Source organism: Ceratotherium simum, chromosome 9, assembly GCF_057802395.1.
Source record: "Ceratotherium simum simum isolate JZ-2026a chromosome 9, ASM5780239v1, whole genome shotgun sequence".
NCBI lineage: Eukaryota > Metazoa > Chordata > Mammalia > Perissodactyla > Rhinocerotidae > Ceratotherium > Ceratotherium simum.
In genome coordinates, this window is record NC_141908.1 from 41,893,320 (window position 1) to 41,915,475 (window position 22,156).

Sequence of the window (22,156 nt, forward strand, 5' to 3'; positions counted from 1 at the left end):
CAAGAGGCTAACTTCATTTGCTTTTGAGAAAATATCTGAATAACCATAGCTCGTATGTCAGTCATCCTTTCAAGTGAAAATGGCATTTCATTAAAAAAGTGACTAGTTCAGCTTGCAACTCAAACAGTTGCACAAGTGTTTTTCCCCAAGACAACCCTCGTACTTCAGTATGAAACAGAAATCCTTTGTGTATATTTCCCATTTTATCGCACAGAATATTAAAAAGATATTAACTTGGATTAAAATTAATAATTTTTGCAGCCTCATCAAGGACATTCTTAGGTGAAACTGGCTTCTGTTTTTACTGAGTGTGTGGCATTGAAGAATACAGTGACGACAGCTTAGTACCATGGCCTTGGTCATACTCAGGCACCAGCAATTTTACTAACCATTGCTTTTGCATCATCAGTATAAATGCCAACACAGTAAAAAAGTCAAATAACACCTAATAGTATTGTGGTAGTAGTTGACCCCATGGATTTCAGGCTCTGGGATTTGATTTTACCCTACTTACAAGCTAGTAAGTTAGCCAGTGATTGCTTCATAGTTGCTGGAAGAAGACACAAGACTTCTGGAACAGAGAAAAAAGTCTATTATTCATAGCTCAGCAAGAGCATTATATTTGCATTGTGCCACCTGAGGGGTGATGCAGTGGACCCAGACGGATGCCTACACATGCAATGGGTTGCATTAAAGGAGAGGAGCATTGAGCTTGGGACACCCACCATTTTATAGCAAGCAGTAAGTAGCCTGCTTGTCATCTGAGAGGGAGACGTTACCTCATCCTTTACTTCTGCAAACACAACCCTGAGAAATATCCCAAGTAAAGAACAATCAGAGCTTGTATTCTTGGCATGCACAGCAAAAATGTACAGGGACACTCAGGTCCTGTGCAGATTCCTTCTCCCACCAGTGGATCCCTTGAAGGGATCTCAGGACCCCCAGGGATCCTAGACCATATTTTGAGAACCACTGGTTTTACCAGATTATAATTTCCTGTTAGAAAAATCATGTTGCTTTTTTTCTCAGTACATTATTTACTTTTCATCCTACTGAAAAAATGTCATGCTCTAAGAATACTCTAGCATCTCCTCAGGAACCTTTATTTATGCATGGACGTCATATTGCTCGCTCATAGGTCCTTTTCACATTTATTGGATAATTAATTGTTTTACATCATTATACTTTAAATCATGATACCTGTAAATTACTCCAGGTTACTTATCTATACCTACTGTATCAAGTCTAAAGCAAACTGTGAATTTTGACTCTAATCTGTTAAAAGATAGAGTGGTGCCTGATGCATTTCCTGAGGTGTTCCATAGAACGCTAGACCTGTGAAATGCTGCATACTGTGTACTCTGGTAATTTTTAAAGGCACAAGAATGTATCATAGGATCTGAAATCAACAGTAAGAAAAGCACTTAGCTTCATTTAACCACAGAATCTTTAGCTAACACTTTTCCTAATATTGTATTTTAACAACCTTTTGTTGGATTTGTAGTCCTTTCTAAGATATTGCTAGAATGAGGCAGGGGAGTGGAAGGAAAGGCTGACCTAATTTCTCATTTACACCTAATATGTCATGCTCTCTGAACTTCTCTGTTGCTTGCGTAGGCAGTCTTACCATGTTAGGAAAGCTGACTTTTTCTCTGAAAGATTTCTTTGTTGTTGCCACTTATACATCTTTCCATACTCTTGATAGTTTGCTCTAAGGTATCCTAGAACCCTAATAAAACTATTGTAAAGCAATTCCCAGGCATTCTATATCATTAACCCTTGATTTTTTTTCTTCCCTGAGAAGTCCCTTTTGGAAAACCAAATAATTCTGAGATGGATGTCTTTTGTTTTCTCTCTCTCATTGTGTTTATTAGTAGTGGTGTGATTTTTGTATTCCGACTCAGTTTTCATCTAAGTAATTTCATATCGGATCAGGTTATCCACTGTTATTTCTACCCCTAATTGCTCTTCACTATTTAACCTTAAGGACAGCATGTTTCCCTTTACATTTCATCCAAATAATACTGCAGGGGGTCACTGACTTGTCCATATTCCCTGAAAGTATCATCTGGAATGTATTTCTGCTGGATGGCCAAATGGCCTCAGTAAATCTTGCTTTCCTTCTTGCTGTTGCTGATTGAACATTCTCTCCTCCTTGTCTTTCCCCATGCCGCAGCTTCACAATCCCCATTCCTGCCCCTAGCTTTTGCTTCTCGTGCTTCTCATCATGTCCTGAGGACAAAGTGATAACTTTTTTATAAAGCTGAATCTGAAACTCTCTCCTACATTTTTGATAAATGTCCATCCCTTTTTGACATGAAGATAATAGATCTTGGTAGTTAGTTGTTTTTACTAAGTTCTTTCTTCACAAAATAAAAAGTTGGTAGCCCTTTGTCAGACTCTCACTTTTGTTTTGGATTTTACTATTCCAGGAAAGCCTAATCCTAGTTTCTTTAAGGTTTTATCTTGCGCTAAGATTTTTTGATGCCAAGGAGAATGGCCTTACATTAAAAAGGGGCAATGAAGATTAGAAGTGTGAATCAGATTTGAGGATAAGGTGATTATGTTATGTTTTAAAACTTGGTGGTCTAAAATAGAGAACAGAACAAGTGAAAATGTATTGGATGGAAGGAGAATTGAGAGTGGCTGTGGATAGAGGGTGGGCCTGAAGATACAGACTTTAGGGGATGAATACTCAATAGACTTGCCATGAGAGTGAATGATAAGAAAGGTGTATAATGAGAGAACAGTGTACGCATGTCTGAACCTTAGATAATGCCCACATTTATGGCCTAGGAAGAAGAGGGACCAATGAAAATACCAAAACTTGAGAGGAAAACCTAAGTATTATACTGGTAGCCAAAAAAAGGTTGAAGAAAGAGGAGCTGGTCAGTAGTGTGCAATACTGTCAAATGAGCATTAAGCAGAATGAAAGCTTTAAGAAAAGCCATTGGATTGGTGATTAAGACATCTCTGGAGGGGCCAGCCCGGTGGGGTAGCGGTTAAGTTTGTGCATTCTGCTTCCAAGGTTCGGGGGTTTGCTGGTTTGGATCCTGGGCGCAGACCTACTCACCGATCATCAAGCCATGCTGAGGTGGCATCCTGCATAGAAGAGCTACAGCTCTACAACTATGATACTACAACTGTGTACTGGGGCTTTGCAGAGAAAAAAGAAAAAAAGAGGAAGATTGGCAACAGATGTTAGCATATGGCCAGTCTTCCTCGAAAAAAAAACAAAGACATCTCTGGAAAATCATGGTGAAATCTCAGAATAATAGAGGGGTTAAAAAACCTGAGTTTGGGACTTCAGCTTCTTTTAGAGGAATGAGTACTAATCAAACCAATCCTCTACAAATAGCAGTAATAACTGGGCAGCATACAAAAAAATAACTACCTGAGGACTTTGGAGGTGGAACTTTGCATATTTTGGAGAGGAGTGGAAATGTAGAGCAAGTAATCAGCTCAGAGTAAATTCTGTTTTCTGTGGTTTTGTCCTGAGGGTAGCCACAGTTACAGTGGCTGAAATTCCAATAGACAGCCCATCATCACTCTGGCTGGAAGAACCAGGAAGGAGAGCAAGCCCAGAATAACCATGAGGGAGTGAGGGATAATAATAACCAAGAGAGTGAGGGAAGGAGCCCCAGAGATGAGAGAGCCAGAGAAGGAGAACCCTAAGTTCTGTGTTTAAACTCAGCCAAGTCTCTGGCTATGCCCTGAACCCTTGGATGTGCTGGGCAAACTGAAACTCGTTTGCAGCTGAGTCTTCAAGGACTGAATGAGATCTGAGCTGCTGCTCTTCAAAGGAGTGGCAATTTGAAGTCTGAGCCTAACCAAGTTAATTGCCTGGAAAAACAAAAACGTCAACACCCTTTGGTACCATGTAACATAATGTCTCCACAACATGATACAATGTTCAGGCTACAGTCCCAAGTTATTCAACATATGGAGAGTCAAGAAAATGTGACCCAGTTTTAAGGGAACAACAGATCCCAACCCTGAGATGATCCAGATACTGAAATTGTAAGACAAGGATTTTAAATCAGTTACTATAACTATGCCCAGTCTTCTGTTAGGAGATAGTTAGGGAGGCAAGGAAGAGAGTTAAGGTTTTGAGAGGATCAAATGGTTAACTTCTAATAGCAAGTTTGAGAAACACTTAAACTATGAAATTTTGATTAAGAAACTAGTGCCGAATTCCCTCTGTCAGCAATGAACTGGTTTGGCATAAATCTATCTAGGTTATTTTGGGATGTAAATTTCTACTTGGACATTCTTAAGTACAAAAAAGGCCATACCAAGGTTTTTTTCCCAGGCAATGTTTAAACATCAAAACTTGGCTCGTAACTGTTCCTCAGTGAGAAATATGTTTGTTGTATGACAGACAGGTTTTAGAATCTTAAAATTAGTTTGCCTCAGTACAATGTGTAAGTGTTACCATTCTGTGCCTACCTCACCATGCTAGATAACTGTCACTTCTCTAGCAGCCAAGCCCTGTGCCTGAGAAGTGAAGAGCCTGGAGTGGTAAGGCTTCAGTTCCAATCGCAGCTACTCCACCTGTTGGACTGTAGGCAAATTATTTGACTTCTCCAAAACCTTATTTACTAGAGCAAACTTTAAAATCAAAGTACTTAATTCACAAGATTATGTGGATTAAGTTAAATAGTAACATGCAAATTGCTTGAATAATAGCTATTTTCATGAAGATATTTTCTGTTGACCATGGTAATGGTATAACATAAAATATTTGTGGTTAACGAAAAGGATTTTCCCAAATCAGTTCATTTTAAATGTAGTGTTTGGAAAAGGGGTGAGGGGAGTATGGGAAATTTTACTTTTTTAAATTGGTCATTTCAGTTATTCATTTTCTATTTTGCATAAAAAGCCATCCCCACAATTATATATTTCTATTAATAAGCTCAGAAAGATATATGCAAAAGGAACCTAATACCAAGTGAAGGACTCAAAAGACAGACACTAGGAAAGTGTTAATCTTACTCTGCTTCAAATTAACTGCATAGAATTGTTATAGTAATTGTGGCAGTACTGGTAAAGGATTTTAACTTTTTTTTTTAAAGACTGTTTCATTGTAACATTGAATTGATAGATATTTTTTGGGATTTACATTAAACCAGAACCCTGTAAAGAACTTGGAATTAATTGGGGTATTTAATTTTATTTTTATATTGTTTATTTTCTTGCCACTTCCTTCAAAACTCTGGGAAGGATCCCATTTTGCCCTGGAATGGTTCCCGCACTGGCAGTGGGTTTGCCTAGCACACTGCGTCATGCAGAACAGACAAGGCTCCTAGAATTCATGTTCCTCTTGCTTTGCTAGATTTTCAGTAATATTAATGAGGGTGAGAGAACCATAGATTTTACATGGCCATAAATTCTTATAAATATAATTTCCATGTATTATTTTTATCTTTTGTCCTTCAACTTTTCTTTTACTATACTTTTATATTTATTCTTATCAAATCTCTTTTGTAATTTTTTTCTGTTTCTGTTTTCTACCTTAATCTCTTTGTGTCTCAGCCCTTTTCTCACTTTCTCCGTAATTCAGCCATATTCAGTGCTTGACTTCACCATAACATCTTTGTCTCAGTGTATCTAAAACTGGCGAAGAAATATTCAACCTCAGTTTTTCCTTTACCATTTCCTTCTTAGTTTCAAAAGTCTAAGTGATAAGTAAATCCTTATTTTCAGTTTCTTTTTCCACTGCTCATTTTTCCTTTTTCTGTAGTAAATCATCAAGCTAGTATTTATAACTATTCCACAGTTTATATTCTCTTTACGAATCCATCCCATCACACCTTGGCTTATTTCTTGGTTTACATTGTTCCAAGTAAGCGCATGTTCTCTTTTCTGTTTTAAAAGCATGATTCTGTTAAGCCTCATCCAGACGCAAAGTCAAATATTGCCTACACTCAGTTGCCTGAACTACCTGAAAATAAATATTCAAGTTTTGCATGCAAGGATCTCAACTAAAGTTTAGAAGGAATCTTTGATATGAACACTGGAATAGAGATAGTCACTGCTACAGTTCAAATATGTGTCATTGAAAACTTACTACCTTTATTCAGTATTAGCCTTTTAAAGTTTAGATTCCTTCCATATGAAAGAATATGCATTGTATTAATGAGTTTAGTATTATCTTTAAAAGTTCCATAATTCAATTTAATTATGCTAATTTTAGTTGCTTAAAATTTTTAAGGAAAAACATGATTCTGAATTAAAATTTTTCATTACATTTCTTTTTTTTCCCCCAGCTTTATTTAGGTATAATTGACAAATAAAAAATGTATATATTTACAGTGTGCAGCACAATGTTTTGATATATGTATACATTATGAAATGATTACCACAATCAAATTAACATATCTGTCACTTCACGTAGTTATCTTTCTTTTTTATTGTGGTGAAAACATTTAAGATTTACTCTCTTAGCAAATGTCAAGTATACACTATAGTAGTATTAACTATAGTCACCATGCTGTACATTAGATCTCTAGAACTTATTCATCCTGCATAACTGAAACTTTTCCCCCATTTCCCCACCCCCCAAACCCTGGAAACCACCATTCTATTCTATGCTTCTATGAGTTTTCCTTTTTTAGATTCCACATATAAGTAAAATCATGCAGTATTTGCCCTTCTGGGCCTGGCTTATTTCACATAGCATAATGACCTCCAAGTTCATCCATGTTGTCTCAAACATGAGGATTTCCTTCGTTTTTTAAGGCTGATATATTTAGCCTTAAAATATTGCTGTATATATACAATATTCCATTGTGTGTGTGTGTGTGTGTGTGTATATATACATACGTATATATATATACACATATATACATACGTATATATATGTATACATATATATACGTATATATATATGTGTATATATATACGTATGTATATATATATATACACTCCACATTTTCTTTATTCATTCACCCACTGATGGACATTTAGGTTGAATCCATATCTTGAGTATTGTGAATCGTTTCTGTTATTTTTCAAATTGGTTTATAAAAGGAATAAAATAATTTCACTTTTAATACCAAATTTAAAATCAGGCAGGCATTAGGGAAAATATACATTTCCTTCTTTGGGATGTTGATATCTAACAGATCCTGGACTCTAACACAAAAACATATTCCATTATCTTTACATTAAGAATAAATCTGGGTTTGAACTAATGAAATATTAACTACTTTTTGTTTTTTCTACTTCTTAAATATCATTGCTTATTCACCTAGCCCTCAAACATATATTTTTTATACAATACCCATCTATGAGAAGCTTAAATTGATTTACACTAAAACAGAATTCTCCCAATTCACATAAGAGGAAATTTAAGGAATCATTTCACAACATCTTCCAACTGTTTCAAGTGGGTTTATCTTAATGATTTAGTTGAATGATTTATCCAGCACCATACTGGAAGTGTAAATGAAAAGTACGATGTGTAAAACTCTTATTTCAGTATTCATTCCACAAGTTCGGCATTTCCAAACTAGTACTTGGAACAGTTTATAATGTTAAGTATTTTAAGTTTTAGAACCTCAAGATAAATTCATTTGTTGAATGATTTAACGTTTAAAATCTCCTAAAATGTAATGTTCAGAGTTCCCTTGCTTTTTTATTTGAAGTTGTGGTAACTTCAACTTCCTGCATTGCACGGTCCACCCAGATACTATTTGAGAATAGAAAGGAAAATACAAGTTCTCTCTTCTGATGTTTACTTTACTCTCTGGGATGCTCAACAGAGCAATCTTCATTAAGTAAGATAATTTAGCAGTGAAAAGAAAGTCTGAGTTTCTGGGGAAAGCGCTGTAGTTGCCATTGACTATACTAATTCTAAATCCTTTGAAAAAATAAATGGTCAGGGCTGGCCCTGTGGCTTGGTGGTTAAGTGCGCGCCCTGCGATGCTGGTGGCCCGGGTTCGGATCCCGGGTGCGCATCAAGGCACCACTTCTCCGTTCATCCTGAGGCCGAGTCCCACATACAGCAACTAGAAGGATGTGCAGCTACGACATACAACTACCCACTGGGGCTTTGGGGGGAAAAAATAAAATAAATAAAATCTTTAAAAAAAAAAAAAGAAAAAAAAAAAAAAAAAAAAAAAAAAAAAAAATGGTCAGTTTCAGAAAGTTGTGTCAGATTGCTATAATGGAAAATAGCATTAACATGCTACACCCATTCTAGATAAACCCTACTTCAAAACGTCTGTCAGAGAACTGCTTGCCTTTTTTCTGAACTAACATGTTAAAAGGTCCCTTTTTTGAAATCTTTTCTTCGGATGCTAGGGACCTAAAATTTTCATTTGAAATATATGAACAGATTTATTTGGTGTGAATGATAGAAGCTGCAGGTATTGCTTAGTACAGTCAGTAATACTTTTCTTCAATAATAATAACAAAAATAATAGTAAGCAGAGCGTGTTCCTAACCCCAAATAAACTGAAGACCTCAGTTTAGATACTTCATAGAAATACATACCTCTCAGTAAGTGTGTCCTCCCTTTCCCTGGCCAATACACCCAAGGAATCTTTTCCAGATAAATTCACCCACATCAGTTATCAAATGTAAACATCACAGAAGTAAGTTGACACCAGTTCTTTGCCAAGCCAAACAAAAGTTTACCATTCTTTTCCTACCTTTTCCTTCACTTCCTTCTGTCCTCCCACCCCCTTAATTTTTAAGACGTTTAACATTAGAACAGTCATTCCTAATTTATTGTCAAAATCAGTACTTTGGAAATAGGATAGTCTTCTTACCACTTTCTATAACTATCTTCATTTTTAGGCTAAAATTACAGAGTACTTCTTTTTGATTCTTTCTAGCTCCTAATAAGATAATTTTTTTCATATTGAGAATGTCAAGTAGTAAATTTTAAAAGGAGATTAATCGTTTCATTTAATAACTTATGATTTGTTTAAGATATTAAATTGTTAAATGTTTCTAGTCTCTTAATACGTCTTCTCTGATTTTGTTGATATAGATTTACTATAATATAATCTTTTAAAAGTTTGCTTCATACTTGTAGTATCCTGAATGGTAGGCTAGCTTTAAAATGTTGCCTTTTTTCCTAGTGCACACTAAAATTCATTGAGTGTTCTAATTGCACATAATACTTAAGAAAAACCTTGTCTACCACTTTTAAAAACAAACTGTGAATGTGAAAATGTCTTCTGATGTGACTGCTTTATAAAGCTCAATAAAGCAGTTTTAATCCAGAAGAAGACATGGCCTAAATATTTGTCAGAAAGTATGCAGCAGCAAATGATCTTTATTATACGTCAGTCTAACAGCATAATATATAAAATCACAAATTGTTTGGGTTGCCGAGATTTTGTTTTATTAATTACTGTAAAGTAATACTCTATTTTAGAAATGTTAACCAAACACTGATATTCAGAAAAAGCTGGAAAAGTAGAGCAGTAGCTCAATAGCTGAGCAAAAACTGAAATAAATTGAAGAAGACGTTAATTTTAAGAAAAACAAACTGGAATCAAGTCTTTTTCTTAAAGAACAAATAAGATTCCTAAGAAATTGAAAGAACTTTTTGAAAAGCAAGATTAAAGGGAGGTGTACTCAGATGATAAACAATGAAGTAAAAGCATCTGTTTTAATAATAGCTACAATGACCTTAATTGAATAAAATCTAAAAAGTCGCTAAATATAAATGTCCACTGGTTTGAACTTAAATAACACCTATACAGTTGTGGCCAAATTATAATTTGTGATTGTATAATAATAGGACTTCAAATCTTTGAATTGACAAAAACCTAAACCATACAGTAGATTATTAAAACATGTTCTTTAATGTTGACTTTTAGTTGTTAGAATAAATGTAATACCAGTGTAAGCCACAGGGTGGGAGTGAAAGTCAAGAACTTGTGTTAAAGTGGCTTAAATACATAATTGCACTATCTTTAAAATGCTTATTAAATTCTAAGGAGCTGTAGCTTGGTTTTCTTCCTTCCTCTAATACCACTGCATTCCTCAGCAAAGAATCTATAACAAAATACAAAGATATTGATTTAAATGTATAGGCCAATAATGGAAAAGAAGTAAACACACACACACAAACACAGATTTTTTTTTTTCCCCTAAAGTTTCTAGTCATATCAGGTGCCTGGTGGTCAGAGTAGCATATTTTGATCAATAGTTGAATTTGAGGAAATTCCTTGAATTACCAGTGCTGGAATTAGTAATTGAAAAAGTTACAAGAAGTACTTCCTATCTTCATCCTATTTTTCTACCTTCATTTTCCTTTTTGCTGATGGTTCTCATTTAAAGAAAAAAAGTCTGTTGTACATATCTGTAAGCTACCTAAACTTATTTTTTGATGAGTAAGATAAATTTTCCATTGTGTTTTCTGTTAACCCATTCTCATTTGAGTTTAGAAGCAATTAAAATGGTAATTATTTTGTATCTTTAAGGTAAGAAGACAAGAGGTTTCTTCTCCTAGACAAGACACTTCACCAAGGAGTCTTGGCATTCCTTTATTCCATGAAAGGTAGTTCTATATCCTTTTTTTCCAACTCTAAAAATTATGAATATTGAAATATATTTTATTTACATATTTTAAAATTTTAGCAATTGTAAGAAAATAGTAGCCTTTTAGAACTAGCAAGACCAACCCAAGCCTCCTCCATGTGAAAATGACCTAAATAAGTCATACAGTTAATAGCAGAGATGGATCTAAAAGCTGAACTTTCTAGAGCTCTAATATTTCAATAGACCAAGTATTAATGCCACATTGTTTTATATGGATGGATCTCAGTGTGAGCCTTATCAAAGTGATGAATATTTAATTTTCTTCTATTTAAGATGTTTACGGAGAACCAGCATCAATACATTGAAATTTCTAATGTGGGAATGAGACAGCCAGCATAAGTGTGATATATAAATAAGTAGATATGCTAGCCTGCACTACATGTATGTATTAGAACTTTTAATTTATTGCTTACTTCGTGCCTGGCTCTCCAAACATGAGTTGTTTTGGGGGACATTTTCTACAAATTCAAAAAAAATTTTTTAACTTTAACCTTTCAATAATTATTTTGTTACATAAAAAGGTGTTATGTAAGTTTAATTATGATAAAAAGATATTTGAAGATATTGCCTTACGTTTTAAAATATTGATTTATTTTTAGGGGTTATATAGAGAAGACTTTCTGGGATCTGAAAGAAGAGTTTCATAGAATATGCACGCTAGCCAAAGCACAGAAAGACCACTTACGCAAACTTAATGCACCAGCCACTGCCCCTGGTAAGGTTTGATTTAAGGTACAGTAATATTAATTTTATTGGTTGAAATTGATTTCTTTTTGATTGTGAAAATATTTTGAAGTGCTTGCTAAGTGCTAAAGATCTGCAGCTTGCGCCTCACACCACTTGTAATGGGGTAAGTGCTGCTAAGCTCTGTGATGTATTACATTATATAATTATTGGCTTTTTCCCCCTCTCTATTGCGTGTGGTGCTATACAGGTTGAACTGAATGACATAATTACTAGTCATTTTAATGAGAAGTCCTCCCTTGGAAAAAGTACAAAATACATACAGGCTATATCTTTCAAAGTTTTCAGTTGCTATTCAGGAGTCTTATTAAACATTAATTCATATATTAGTAAGCAGCCTTGAAGCAGCACTACCAATAAATGAGCTAAGTAAAATTGTAACCTCAGGTTTAACTTCTACCTGAAAGTTAATTGAACACTACGAATAGATTCTTGTAATTTGGTTTGAGAAATAAATGTTTCACATTTCGTGTGGCTAGTTCTGTTGGAGGCACAAAGTACAAATTTAGTATATATAACTTAAAAGGAACATCTGTTTTACACGTGTGTTGCAGAGTGTTTTTTAAAAGCTCCACCCTTCTCTAAAATCCCAGAGTGGCTTCCTGGTGTTTGCTTCAGTAGTTCGATATGAATAGCAAAATACCAGGGATTGAATCTGGCTACCAAGCACTTCTGTAAACAATAGGAAGGTAAACTGATCATTTATAATGATAAATTCTCCTTTACCCTTGTGATTTGAGACATTCTGCATACAATTCCCAAGAGATACGATTTACAGTTTTCACTCTGAAAAATGTTGCAGCAGTGCGAACACCTCTTTAATTAAAGATCACTTTCCATTTCTTACAGCTCTCATATCTAGGCTATTTAAAAATCATTTTATAGTGTAAATTCACTTTTTGCTTACTACTACCATTTTATTTTCAGAAAAGGTACACAATGTGGTGTTGGAGAAACAAAACAGTCTTTGTAGACAGACATAATCTATTTCTTCCTGTCCCTTCCCCCACCTCCCCAAAAACAACTCTAATTTTTCCACCTTAATTTTTGCCATTTTCTTGAGAAATTGATCTTTTGTGCAGACTAAGGACACTAGGTACTTCTGAAGTAAAAGAATAGTTTTTACTTAAAATATATCAGCTATAGAGATATAGAGATGTAGTACCTAGAATTCATAAACATGCTTTTTTGAACATCAACATCTTATCAAAACGTTGTAATGGTGAGATATTCCTTGTTACACAGAAAACCTGCGGCATTATCAATGGCTTAATACTTTGACCATTTTTAAATTGCATAGGTCTAAATCTGAGTATGTATCTGTCAACTAGAACACTGAGTGTTTAACTTCAGTTTCTTCCGCACTAAAACTGCTTCCTAGCATTATTCTTATGCTTTGTATTAACTGTGTCACAAATAATAGATACAACATTATTCTTGAAATGTTCTAGATCTGTTGTGCTACAGACTCCAGTGAAGTTTTGCTGGGTTCTAACAGAAACCAAAATATCAAATATTATACTTCTGATAATAGTAGATCACAAGAAGAAAGAAAGAAAAAGAAATATTTTGGAAAAAGATGCCTATTCAGGCTTTTCAAGGATGAAAAATTGAATAAAAATACAAAGGAACTATTTCAAATGTGATTTTCATAATACATCTGGAAAGAATATATTTAACATTATTTTCCATTAAAGTTTGATTTTTGCTTTAAATAAACATATATAATTCATGAAAATTGCTGAGTACTTAGTAGAATTGTACATTTCCTTTTTATTACTTTCTTTTTCCTTCTCATCCACATATGGCAATAACCCTGAGAAGGGATGAAGATAAAATGTATGGTTAAGCACATGTGGCTTCAAAAAAAGTACTATTTGGACCATCCATAAAGGAGGTTCCTATTTCAGTGGAGATCAGGAGAGAAGAATATAGAATTAGAGATTACAAACAACGATCAGATTTTTTTCTTTTGTCAGTATACAAGGTAATTAAACTAAGAAGTAGTCTAAATGGACAGCCTGTACTTAAAATATAGAAATCTAAAAATGTTTCTCATTTTACTTTTTTTCTTGAAAAAATGTGTTCTTGAAATAAACAAAATAGAAAAGCAATTTGCTCACTCCATCATGTTTCTCAGTATAGTGTCAGGATGATGAATGCTTTCATGCACCTCGTTTGAGTTTTAAGTTTTCTAAGCTTGGATTTCTAGTAGCCTTAGAAATCTTAGGTTTAAATTTTTTTTTTTTATAGATAGTAGCTCTCATTGCTTGAGCAGATTAATTCAGAAGATTATTTTAATGTGGCTGAGATATGCCAGCTAGCTATCCTGAAAGACGATAATCTGCTTTATTACAATTCTTTGGGTTCTCCATGTTTTGTTCACAATGGGGATAGGTCAACTCCTGGAAAAGACATTTAAAGCACATTTCTGTCATTTTGGGAACTGTTCTCTATATATAGAAACCAGCGTGTTCAATTTAGCATAACGGTTCAGAGCACAGGCTCTAGAGTTAGGCTGCCTGGGTTTCAGTGCCAGATCTACCACTCATTCATTAGCTGTGTAACTTGGAATTAACCTCTCCATATATCAGTTTCTTCACATGTAAAGGGGGGATAATGTAGTGCCTACCACGTGATTGTATTAAATGAATTAATGCACAGACAATGATTATAACAGTGCATGGTGCATAAAAGTGCTTTTAATGTTAATAGTTGTCATTATCAGCAGCAGCAGATTCTTCAGCATTCACCCTGTTCTCCTTGTGAATATCATTTTGATAAGTGTTTCTTCCTTCTTAGGTATTATAGAATTTGGTTACCTCAACAGTTGGTTTTCCTGAGTTTTTATTTGCAATTAACAAATGTAATCTACAAAGAAAGTACTGTTTCCTAGATTTTCCTACCATTCTTAGGTCTGCTACCAGGAAAAATGACTACTTGAGAGTTAATGGACTTGAAGAACCTCAGAGGACGAAGAAATCTTGCTAAACAATTGAGCTTGGTCTCAATTACTGTGCCTTTCCTAGTCACTAGAATAATGTAGATTATTAGTTTATCTAGTAAATGTAGATTATTACACCAGGCTCTGCAGGGAAGAGAATACAGATTCATTCAGAATGCATTTATTGAGGGCATACTAGGTGCCAGGCACTGGGCAGGGTACTGGGGATAAGTGGGAAACAAGACATAGTTAAGGACCTATGAGTTAGTAGTGGGAGGGGACACTTCAGGCAGTCTGTACAGCATGTGCAACGACCCAAAGACAAGAGAACATGGCTGTTTTGGAGAACTGTACCAAAGTTCATTACAGCTGGAATAAGGAGTGAAACAGGTATGGTGAAAGATGAGAGCATGGCGAGGGGACAGGGGCCAATCATGAATAGTTTTATATGACTTTGAGGGCTGAGGGCCTTGGAGAGCCATGAAAGGTTTTATTAGGAAGGTAACATGACTAGATTTGTACTTTAGAAAAACTAAGGGGAGGTGAGGGGGCAGCACTGTAGGGAGTGGATTGGGTAAGAGATAAATTTAGAGGCAAGGAATCAGTTCAAAGGCTATTCTAATAATCCAATAAGAGAAGATAATATGTATTAAAGAGAGGCAGTAGATATAGAATGGGTGAACCAAAGAAGTTGGTTGCATTGTACTACAATGATGTCCAAACAGAAAATTTCTTGTGTTGGAATGCGCTGTGGCAAAAGATAGAAAGGTGTCCTGAGACTGCACAGACCAGAGGAAGGGAAAGGATCTGACATTTAAGTGCCTACTAACCTGGACGGACACTGTGCAAGGTGCTCTGTATACCCTGTCTGCTTAAATAGGCATCATTGGTCAGTAGGCGTCAATGTACAACCTCACTGATGACTACCTTTTTAAAGTGCTAATTTTTTTAATGTTTATCATTTGTCCGTTTAATGGAAATACGCACATTACCAACCTCCAGCCTCACTGCCTTCTTGAAGTAACATTCTGGAACATAATTTAGCTTTTTCTCATGTCTCAGGATCAACATGAAGAGTACTTTGATCATTGTTTTTTGCCTCGAGAAATGTAGCCCTTGTTGGCCCTACACTAGACTGTAGTGTTTTCTGAGTTCTTATGTGTGCTTTTTTGTTTTTCTTGTCTCATCTCATCTCATGCTTTCAGCTCTTGTTGATATCTATATCCGCCTTCAACAACTCATATCCATACCTTGTAATTTGCTGCTTAGCCAGCTGTGAGCTAGGGAAACATCATCAAGCTTGTTAGAATAAATCTAAAATGAGAATAAGAGCAAAATTCATATACCTATGGAGCTTGTGGTTCTAATTGTGACTCCTCAGAAGCTCTGTTTACTTACTTTCTAGCATTTGCCTGTGTCCTAGAGAGCTGAATTTCTTGGGTAAGTGACTTCTGGATAAATGAGCTACACAGGCCCTGGTATCTACCTGTTATCTACAGAGGCCTTTTATATATTATTATAATAATATATATTATATATTTCTCATTACATATATATGATGAGGAAATCGTATTTTACATACAATTTTCTGAACATGCATCCCCAAATTTAATCCTTCTTTTGCCTCCATTCTCTTCTTTCTCCCCAACCCCCACCACCACGACCACTCCCTCACATAGATTATTGAGAGTAGACAATAGCTAAATTGATTGGTGATATATTTTATTACATAGTGATATTAGAGGGAATAAATTACCTAATTCATATAGATTCTTAACCTGTATAGTGTGTGTATATATATATGTGCCTAGTAAGGATTTTCCTTTTTAACAACTTATTTGTCTAAGCAAGCTCACAGTTGCAGCTTCCATTACTGACAAAATGTTTAAATGTATATACTACAAGCAAATGTTTTTTAAGTGTAGAGCAGTGTAACTGTGAACAAGATGCAAAGCTTACAGTAGGAGACCTAGGAAAAGACAAAGTAGTTAAAGTGCAACTAATAAGCTACGTTCCTGTTCTTTACCCGCTGGAGACTGCTAATTCCTGCGTAAGATGGTAGCAAATGTAAAAAATCCCTGTTGTCTTCAGTTGCTGTAAAAACCAGTAGAAAAAATAATACTCATCTGTCCAAAGCTAATTGAACATTCAGATTTTTAAGAAGGGTTGGAATATGACTGTTTTCCTTTTGTGTTCTTTTCCCGGCAGAAACACAGTGCTCTGTGCCTGTACAGTGTACAGATAAAACAGATAAACAAGAAGTGCTGTTTAAGCCTCAGGCTAAAGATGATATAAATAGAGGTGCACCATGCGTCACATCTGTCACACCGAGAGGAATGGGCCGAGATGAGGAAGACACCTCTTTTGAATCACTTTCTAAATTCAATGTCAAGTTTCCACCTATGGACAGTGACTCTACGTTCTTACATAGCACTCCAGAAAGACCCAACGTCCTTGGTCCTGCCACATCTGAGGCTGTGTGCGAAGATAAATTTAATGTGGAGTTCAGAGACAACCCGGGAAACTTGGTTAAAACAGAAGAAACTTTATTTGAAATTCAGGGAATTGACCCCATAGCTTCAGCTATACAAAACCTTAAAACAACTGATAAAACAAAACCCTCAAATCCTGTAAACACTTGTATCAGGACAGCTCTGGATAGAGCTCCGTGTTTGCCACCTGGAGACCATAATGCATTATATGTAAATACATTTCCACTTCAGGACCCATCTGATGCACATTTTCCTTCACTTGATTCCCCTGGAAAAGCTATCCGAGGACCCCAGCAGGTAATTGTTTTGCATTAACAAATGTATTATGTGTGAACACACATTTTGCCATACTTGCCACAGATATGCATCTCTTTCAGGTTATCAGACATCCTTTGTAAACTAATGACTAGCCAAAGTTAAGCTTTCAATAAAAAAATCCAAGTCCTATAGTAAATGACATGAAATTATAAAAGATGAATATGGTACAGCTTTATTATAAAGTACCTTAAATTTTATGGCATATTTTTAAATATATGTAAGACTTATCCATATCTCGTGTGTGTCGCTTTCTTAGTCCCTTATTCAAAGCTTTTTTACTCAGCATCAGTGTTATAATAGAATTCTGTATTAAATTTCATACTGTGAAACAAATGACATTTTTTATTAAAAATTTTATGCATATCATATTCATCTTTACAAGAATGCATGATTTTTCATAAGTAAATAATTGTATATTCCTTTTTATCAAAATAAGTGAACTGTCTTTCAGCTAATACTTCTATTACATTCTCAGTTAACAGTACGTAGATCTGTAGGGTTTGGTTTTGGTTTCTAATCTTACACTGAACACGCAGCCTAATATATTTTTTAAATAGTCTTTGCATATGTATGATTTTAATCAAGTACTTTAATGTTTCCAAAGCTTGCAGACTACTTACAGCCCCCCAGTCCACTCCCACCCTCCCTTTTAGTTAGGTTCTATCACAGAATGATTCTTTTAGTTTAAAAAAAAAATTTAATGCCTGAAGGCAAATGAAAAATATATAATTGTTATAATAAACAGAAGCTCATGAAAATAAAGATTAGTGTAAATGTCTGTATAACTAGCAGACATTTGTTTGATTTCTCTTTGCCTTGAGATATTTAATTTACAAAAAAAAAAACAACTTGATGAATATCCTTTGGCTTTATAAGTACTCTTATAGGGTACAGACTTTTAAATCAGCATACAAAGGAGGCAATAGTCAAGCTGTGGTACATTTTAGTAGTGGGGAAAACAAGATATCTCTGACAATAAGCTTTAATTATAAACTCATTTATGTTCTACATTGTACCTTATTTCACATCATAGTCTCAGTTATGGTTACTACTAAATGAAACAAATTAAACAATTTCATTTATTCCAAGTAGAATTCCTGTGGAGCTGTGAAGTGAATCAGTTCTAATGCTTGTTACTTTTTTCTCCATTATATCTTTTGCTTGTTCTTTTACTAGTTAGTCTGTGCATTCATGTTTCAGTAGATGGCACCCTGCATTGTGCATTTGCTTTCTATGCTACAGCAAGGGAAACAGCTGGTATGTGATTACAACTTGATGGAAAAGTATTCAGCTTAAAAAATGCAGGAGAATTGGTGTTGAGCTGTCACAAGACATGGGGCATAAGGTTAGATAATTGATATTTTGGCAGAAAAGGCAAAGAAATTAGTTTGTTTTGAAGGCCATGTTACAGTTTAGGATTGAAAGAATATTTCTTAAAATGGGTTTTTAAAAACATTTTGCTATTATATTTGTATTTATAAAGCTAGTATGGTAAATACAGAATCCTTGAGTTGTTGATAATAACAAAGAGAAGTGAAATTTTGGTTACATATTTCAAATTTTTACTGTATGTCGGTCATTACTACTTACTTTTTTTATACATTCAGCTATCATAACAAAGTCTAAATTATATCTGCTTATTTTTGTTCTATATGATTTTCTTTTCTTCTTACTTTTGCTGAGTCAGTGATTGGGGTCCCAACTGAATTCTATGGAGAGATCAAATCTGAACTACATAGCTCCTAATAGAGAAGGATAAATATGGACTTTGAAGATAAATTGGCAGCAGAAGATTGGCTCACAAAATTTAGAAGCTAAATTGATTCTAGGTCTATTTCTATTTTATAGATCTTAATAAGAATTATCTTTAACATAATAATCTTTTATTTATATCATATCAATTTCCCATTAAGTAGTGCATATTAATCAATTGTACATTTTGTTTAAACTGCAAACAGTGAATTTTAAATCTAGTTAAGTCTAACTAGATTTTTGCTTATATACTCACAATTACTGCTCTTTTATCGTGGAAGAAAGATTTTTCTAAATAAAATTAATTTACCCCAAATTTCAAAAAATATATTTTAAATATTACTATTTTTTGTAATAAAATTGCCACTTCTCACAAGGAATTGAGTCAGTGTTATTATAAGCCCTCTGTACTGATATTTGAATGTATCGCGGTGCTTAGACAGACTTTGTATATTTACACCAACTGTACACAGCTGTCCAGTAAAATGTTTATAAGAAGACAGTGATGCCGTGAAACCCAAATGCTTCAATTAGTAATATACTGTTTATGTAAATGATTGGTTAACAAGAGATTGGTTTAAGGAATGAAAACTTACACTGTATTAGTTGTTGGATTCGGCTGTCACTTTAAAAACATATTAGTAATAGGAGTGCAAAGGTGTCTCTTTAAATTGACTTTTTGAGGTAATTTTCCTCAAAGTATCCGAGTTCATCTATGGCAAGGTAATTTACCTATGTCAAGGTAAGAAAACAAATTTAAAAAATAATTTGGTTTACAGCATTTCAGGAAAATTAGATATTCCAGTCAACAAACATTTATTGAGTGCCTACTGTTGAACTAAGTGCTTTTTCTTTCCCTTTTAGATATTTTTTTAAAAAAAGAATAAATGCAGTTAATATTTAAGGGTATTTATGTGCTGCTTATAATGGAGGTAGTTCTGTTGAATTATCATTTTCCATAATTCTTTAATTGGGCAACTGTTGACAGCTTTCACTTTATTCAGCCACAAGAAAGAGTAAAGAAGCCCGACTATGCGCTGTATAGCAGGAGCAAAATGAGAAGTCAAGAGAACGCATCTGATGTTAGATTGTGTTGAATGATTAATTTAAATATTTGAAGTTTCAAAAAACAACTGATCAGTGGAATTTGTTTAGTACCTTAAAAGAAAAAAATTTCAAAAATCAAAACACGTATTTCTATATGATTTATTCATTGTATATTTGCTTATAAATAGTGAAATATAAATTTCTCCTGATCAAAATGCATCTGCACACAGATCATGTCTAGTGTACTGTGTATCAATAAAGGCCCTATAACTTAAGGTTTCTATTGTAAAATAAAAAAGATAGAATTTAATGTTAAAAGAGTCTCAATTATTGACCGTTGTTCCAAAATTACTGCCGTTGTGATAACGGGTATTAAAATATGCTGGTGTTAAAACTGGAAGATTTTTAAATATGTGAAGATAAGGTGCATGAATGTGTATTTTAAGTGATTCTTAATCAAAGTTTAGTTGTGCCCTTTATGAAAAAGAGAATTGAGTCGTGTCCTCATGCTAACTCTATGGAAAAGTAATTTGCTTTCATATTAGGGAATTTCATATATATGTACATAGCCCATTCAAAAAATTTGAATTTGAAATTCAATGCAGGTTGATTTTAAATACAAATAACAGAAGATATTTTTGTTCATTTGTTCCCTGCAGCCCGTTTGGAAGCCCTTTCCTAATCAAGACAGTGACTCATCGGTACTAAGTGGCACAGGCTCAGAACTGCATATACCTCGAGTATGTGAATTCTGTCAAGCAGTTTTCCCACCATCCATTACATCCAGGGGGGATTTCCTCCGGCATCTTAATTCACACTTTAATGGGGAGACTTAAGATGCATTTGAAAACAGACATATCAAGTTCTATGTGATGATTTTGGGTTTGTAATACTATAAATACTTGATTGCAAACTTAGTTCAAGATCATTTATTGAAAAATCCACAGTCACAGCTATTTTAATTTTTTCCTAAACTTATACTGTAACTTTCTTTCATTATCTTTTAAAAGATCATTTTGTACAAAACTATAATTCATTGTATTCATGTTTACAGTGTTTATTACCATAATTCCAAACTATGTATGTGACTTTCAGAATTGTATAATCATAATTTATGTTCGTTTCAGATATCTAAGCTTATTGCTTGGATTTCTAGTTAGATCTCTTGAATTTGGTGATGTCAAATGTTTATAGAGTTTTTTCATTTAAAAATTTAGATTATTTATGCTATAGGTGATGTTCTTTTCGAATAAACCTACAATAGAGAATAGCAGACAACACAAACGTCTAAGTAAATACCAAACTTAAGACATTTGTTGCCCAGTGATAAAATCACTGGTAGAATTATTTAAACACTTTAGATTTTTTTAAATAATATACATGGTTTTAATTTTTACTATGTGTATAGCTACATGAGGAAATGAATTAAATATTAAGAGTTACTTATGTTGTGATTATTAATGTGTTCTTTGTTCCTGAGTAAAAAAAATAAATCACATTTTTGAGAAGTTTATAAAATTCATGTTTTCTTTCCAGCAACCTGATAAAAGAGTGATACCAGATCTAGTGACATTTTATTACAACTAGTAGATCACTTTGAATTTTAAAATTATTTTTCAAACTAAACTTGCTAAAGAGACTTATTTGTATTTAATGGGAGCAAATCTAAAACCTTGTAAGGACTATCCATATTTATTAATTTATATTAGAAATGTTCACATTCTTGTTGAGAAACTTGTTATTCATTGTTAACAGCCTAATCGACAGCCACTGGAAGACATTTGAGAGGAGACCAAATTCAGAAGGCTGCAGAATTTTAAGATGAGACCTCTCTTTCATTTTTCTTCCTTATGATTATTGTCTTTTAGGTTTCTCTTTTCCCCCCAGTTTTTAAAAATGTTTGAGGCATGGCTTCCATTTTATGAAGTAAATATTGATTTGCAACTCTCAAAACAGAAATTTAAGCTTTCTTTGGAGCAAGTGTTTTAAAAAGATGGGGGGATTGGAGCAGGCCCCTGTGCCACTGTAAAGAGCCTTAACTTGTGGAAGAATGAGAGTGCCTCGACCTCTCAGGGTGCCAAGCACGTCACATTGACATCTTCCTCACAAAGGTGACATAGTGATTATGAGGGATTCACTGTGAAGGGTTCTAAGGCGTGTACATCTTTCTTTGCCACTGGGGCTGAATGGAAATGCCTAGACAATTATCCAAGTCTCTTCCCTTCCCCCCTACCTCCCGCCCACCCAGCCTCCCCTCTCACTCCTCCCACACACACACGAAATTAAAAATAAAAAC

The 22,156-nt window shown here is 34.3% G+C and overlaps 1 protein-coding gene across 10 annotated transcripts in view; it reads left to right on the forward strand.

Moving 5' to 3' along the window:
• The window catches only part of TANK (TRAF family member associated NFKB activator), an 89,329-nt gene extending 68,601 nt beyond the window's left edge, over positions 1 to 20,728 (forward strand). For all 10 annotated transcript variants that reach the window (XM_087435289.1, XM_087435285.1, XM_087435284.1 and 7 more), the window contains 4 exons: positions 10,446 to 10,522; positions 11,163 to 11,278; positions 16,460 to 17,040; positions 20,520 to 20,728. In XM_087435289.1, the coding sequence (XP_087291415.1) occupies positions 10,446 to 10,522; positions 11,163 to 11,278; positions 16,460 to 17,040; positions 20,520 to 20,696 (951 nt within the window). In that variant the 3' untranslated portion in view covers positions 20,697 to 20,728. The remainder of the gene's footprint in view (positions 1 to 10,445; positions 10,523 to 11,162; positions 11,279 to 16,459; positions 17,041 to 20,519) is intronic.
• The last annotated feature ends 1,428 nt before the right edge of the window (positions 20,729 to 22,156 follow it).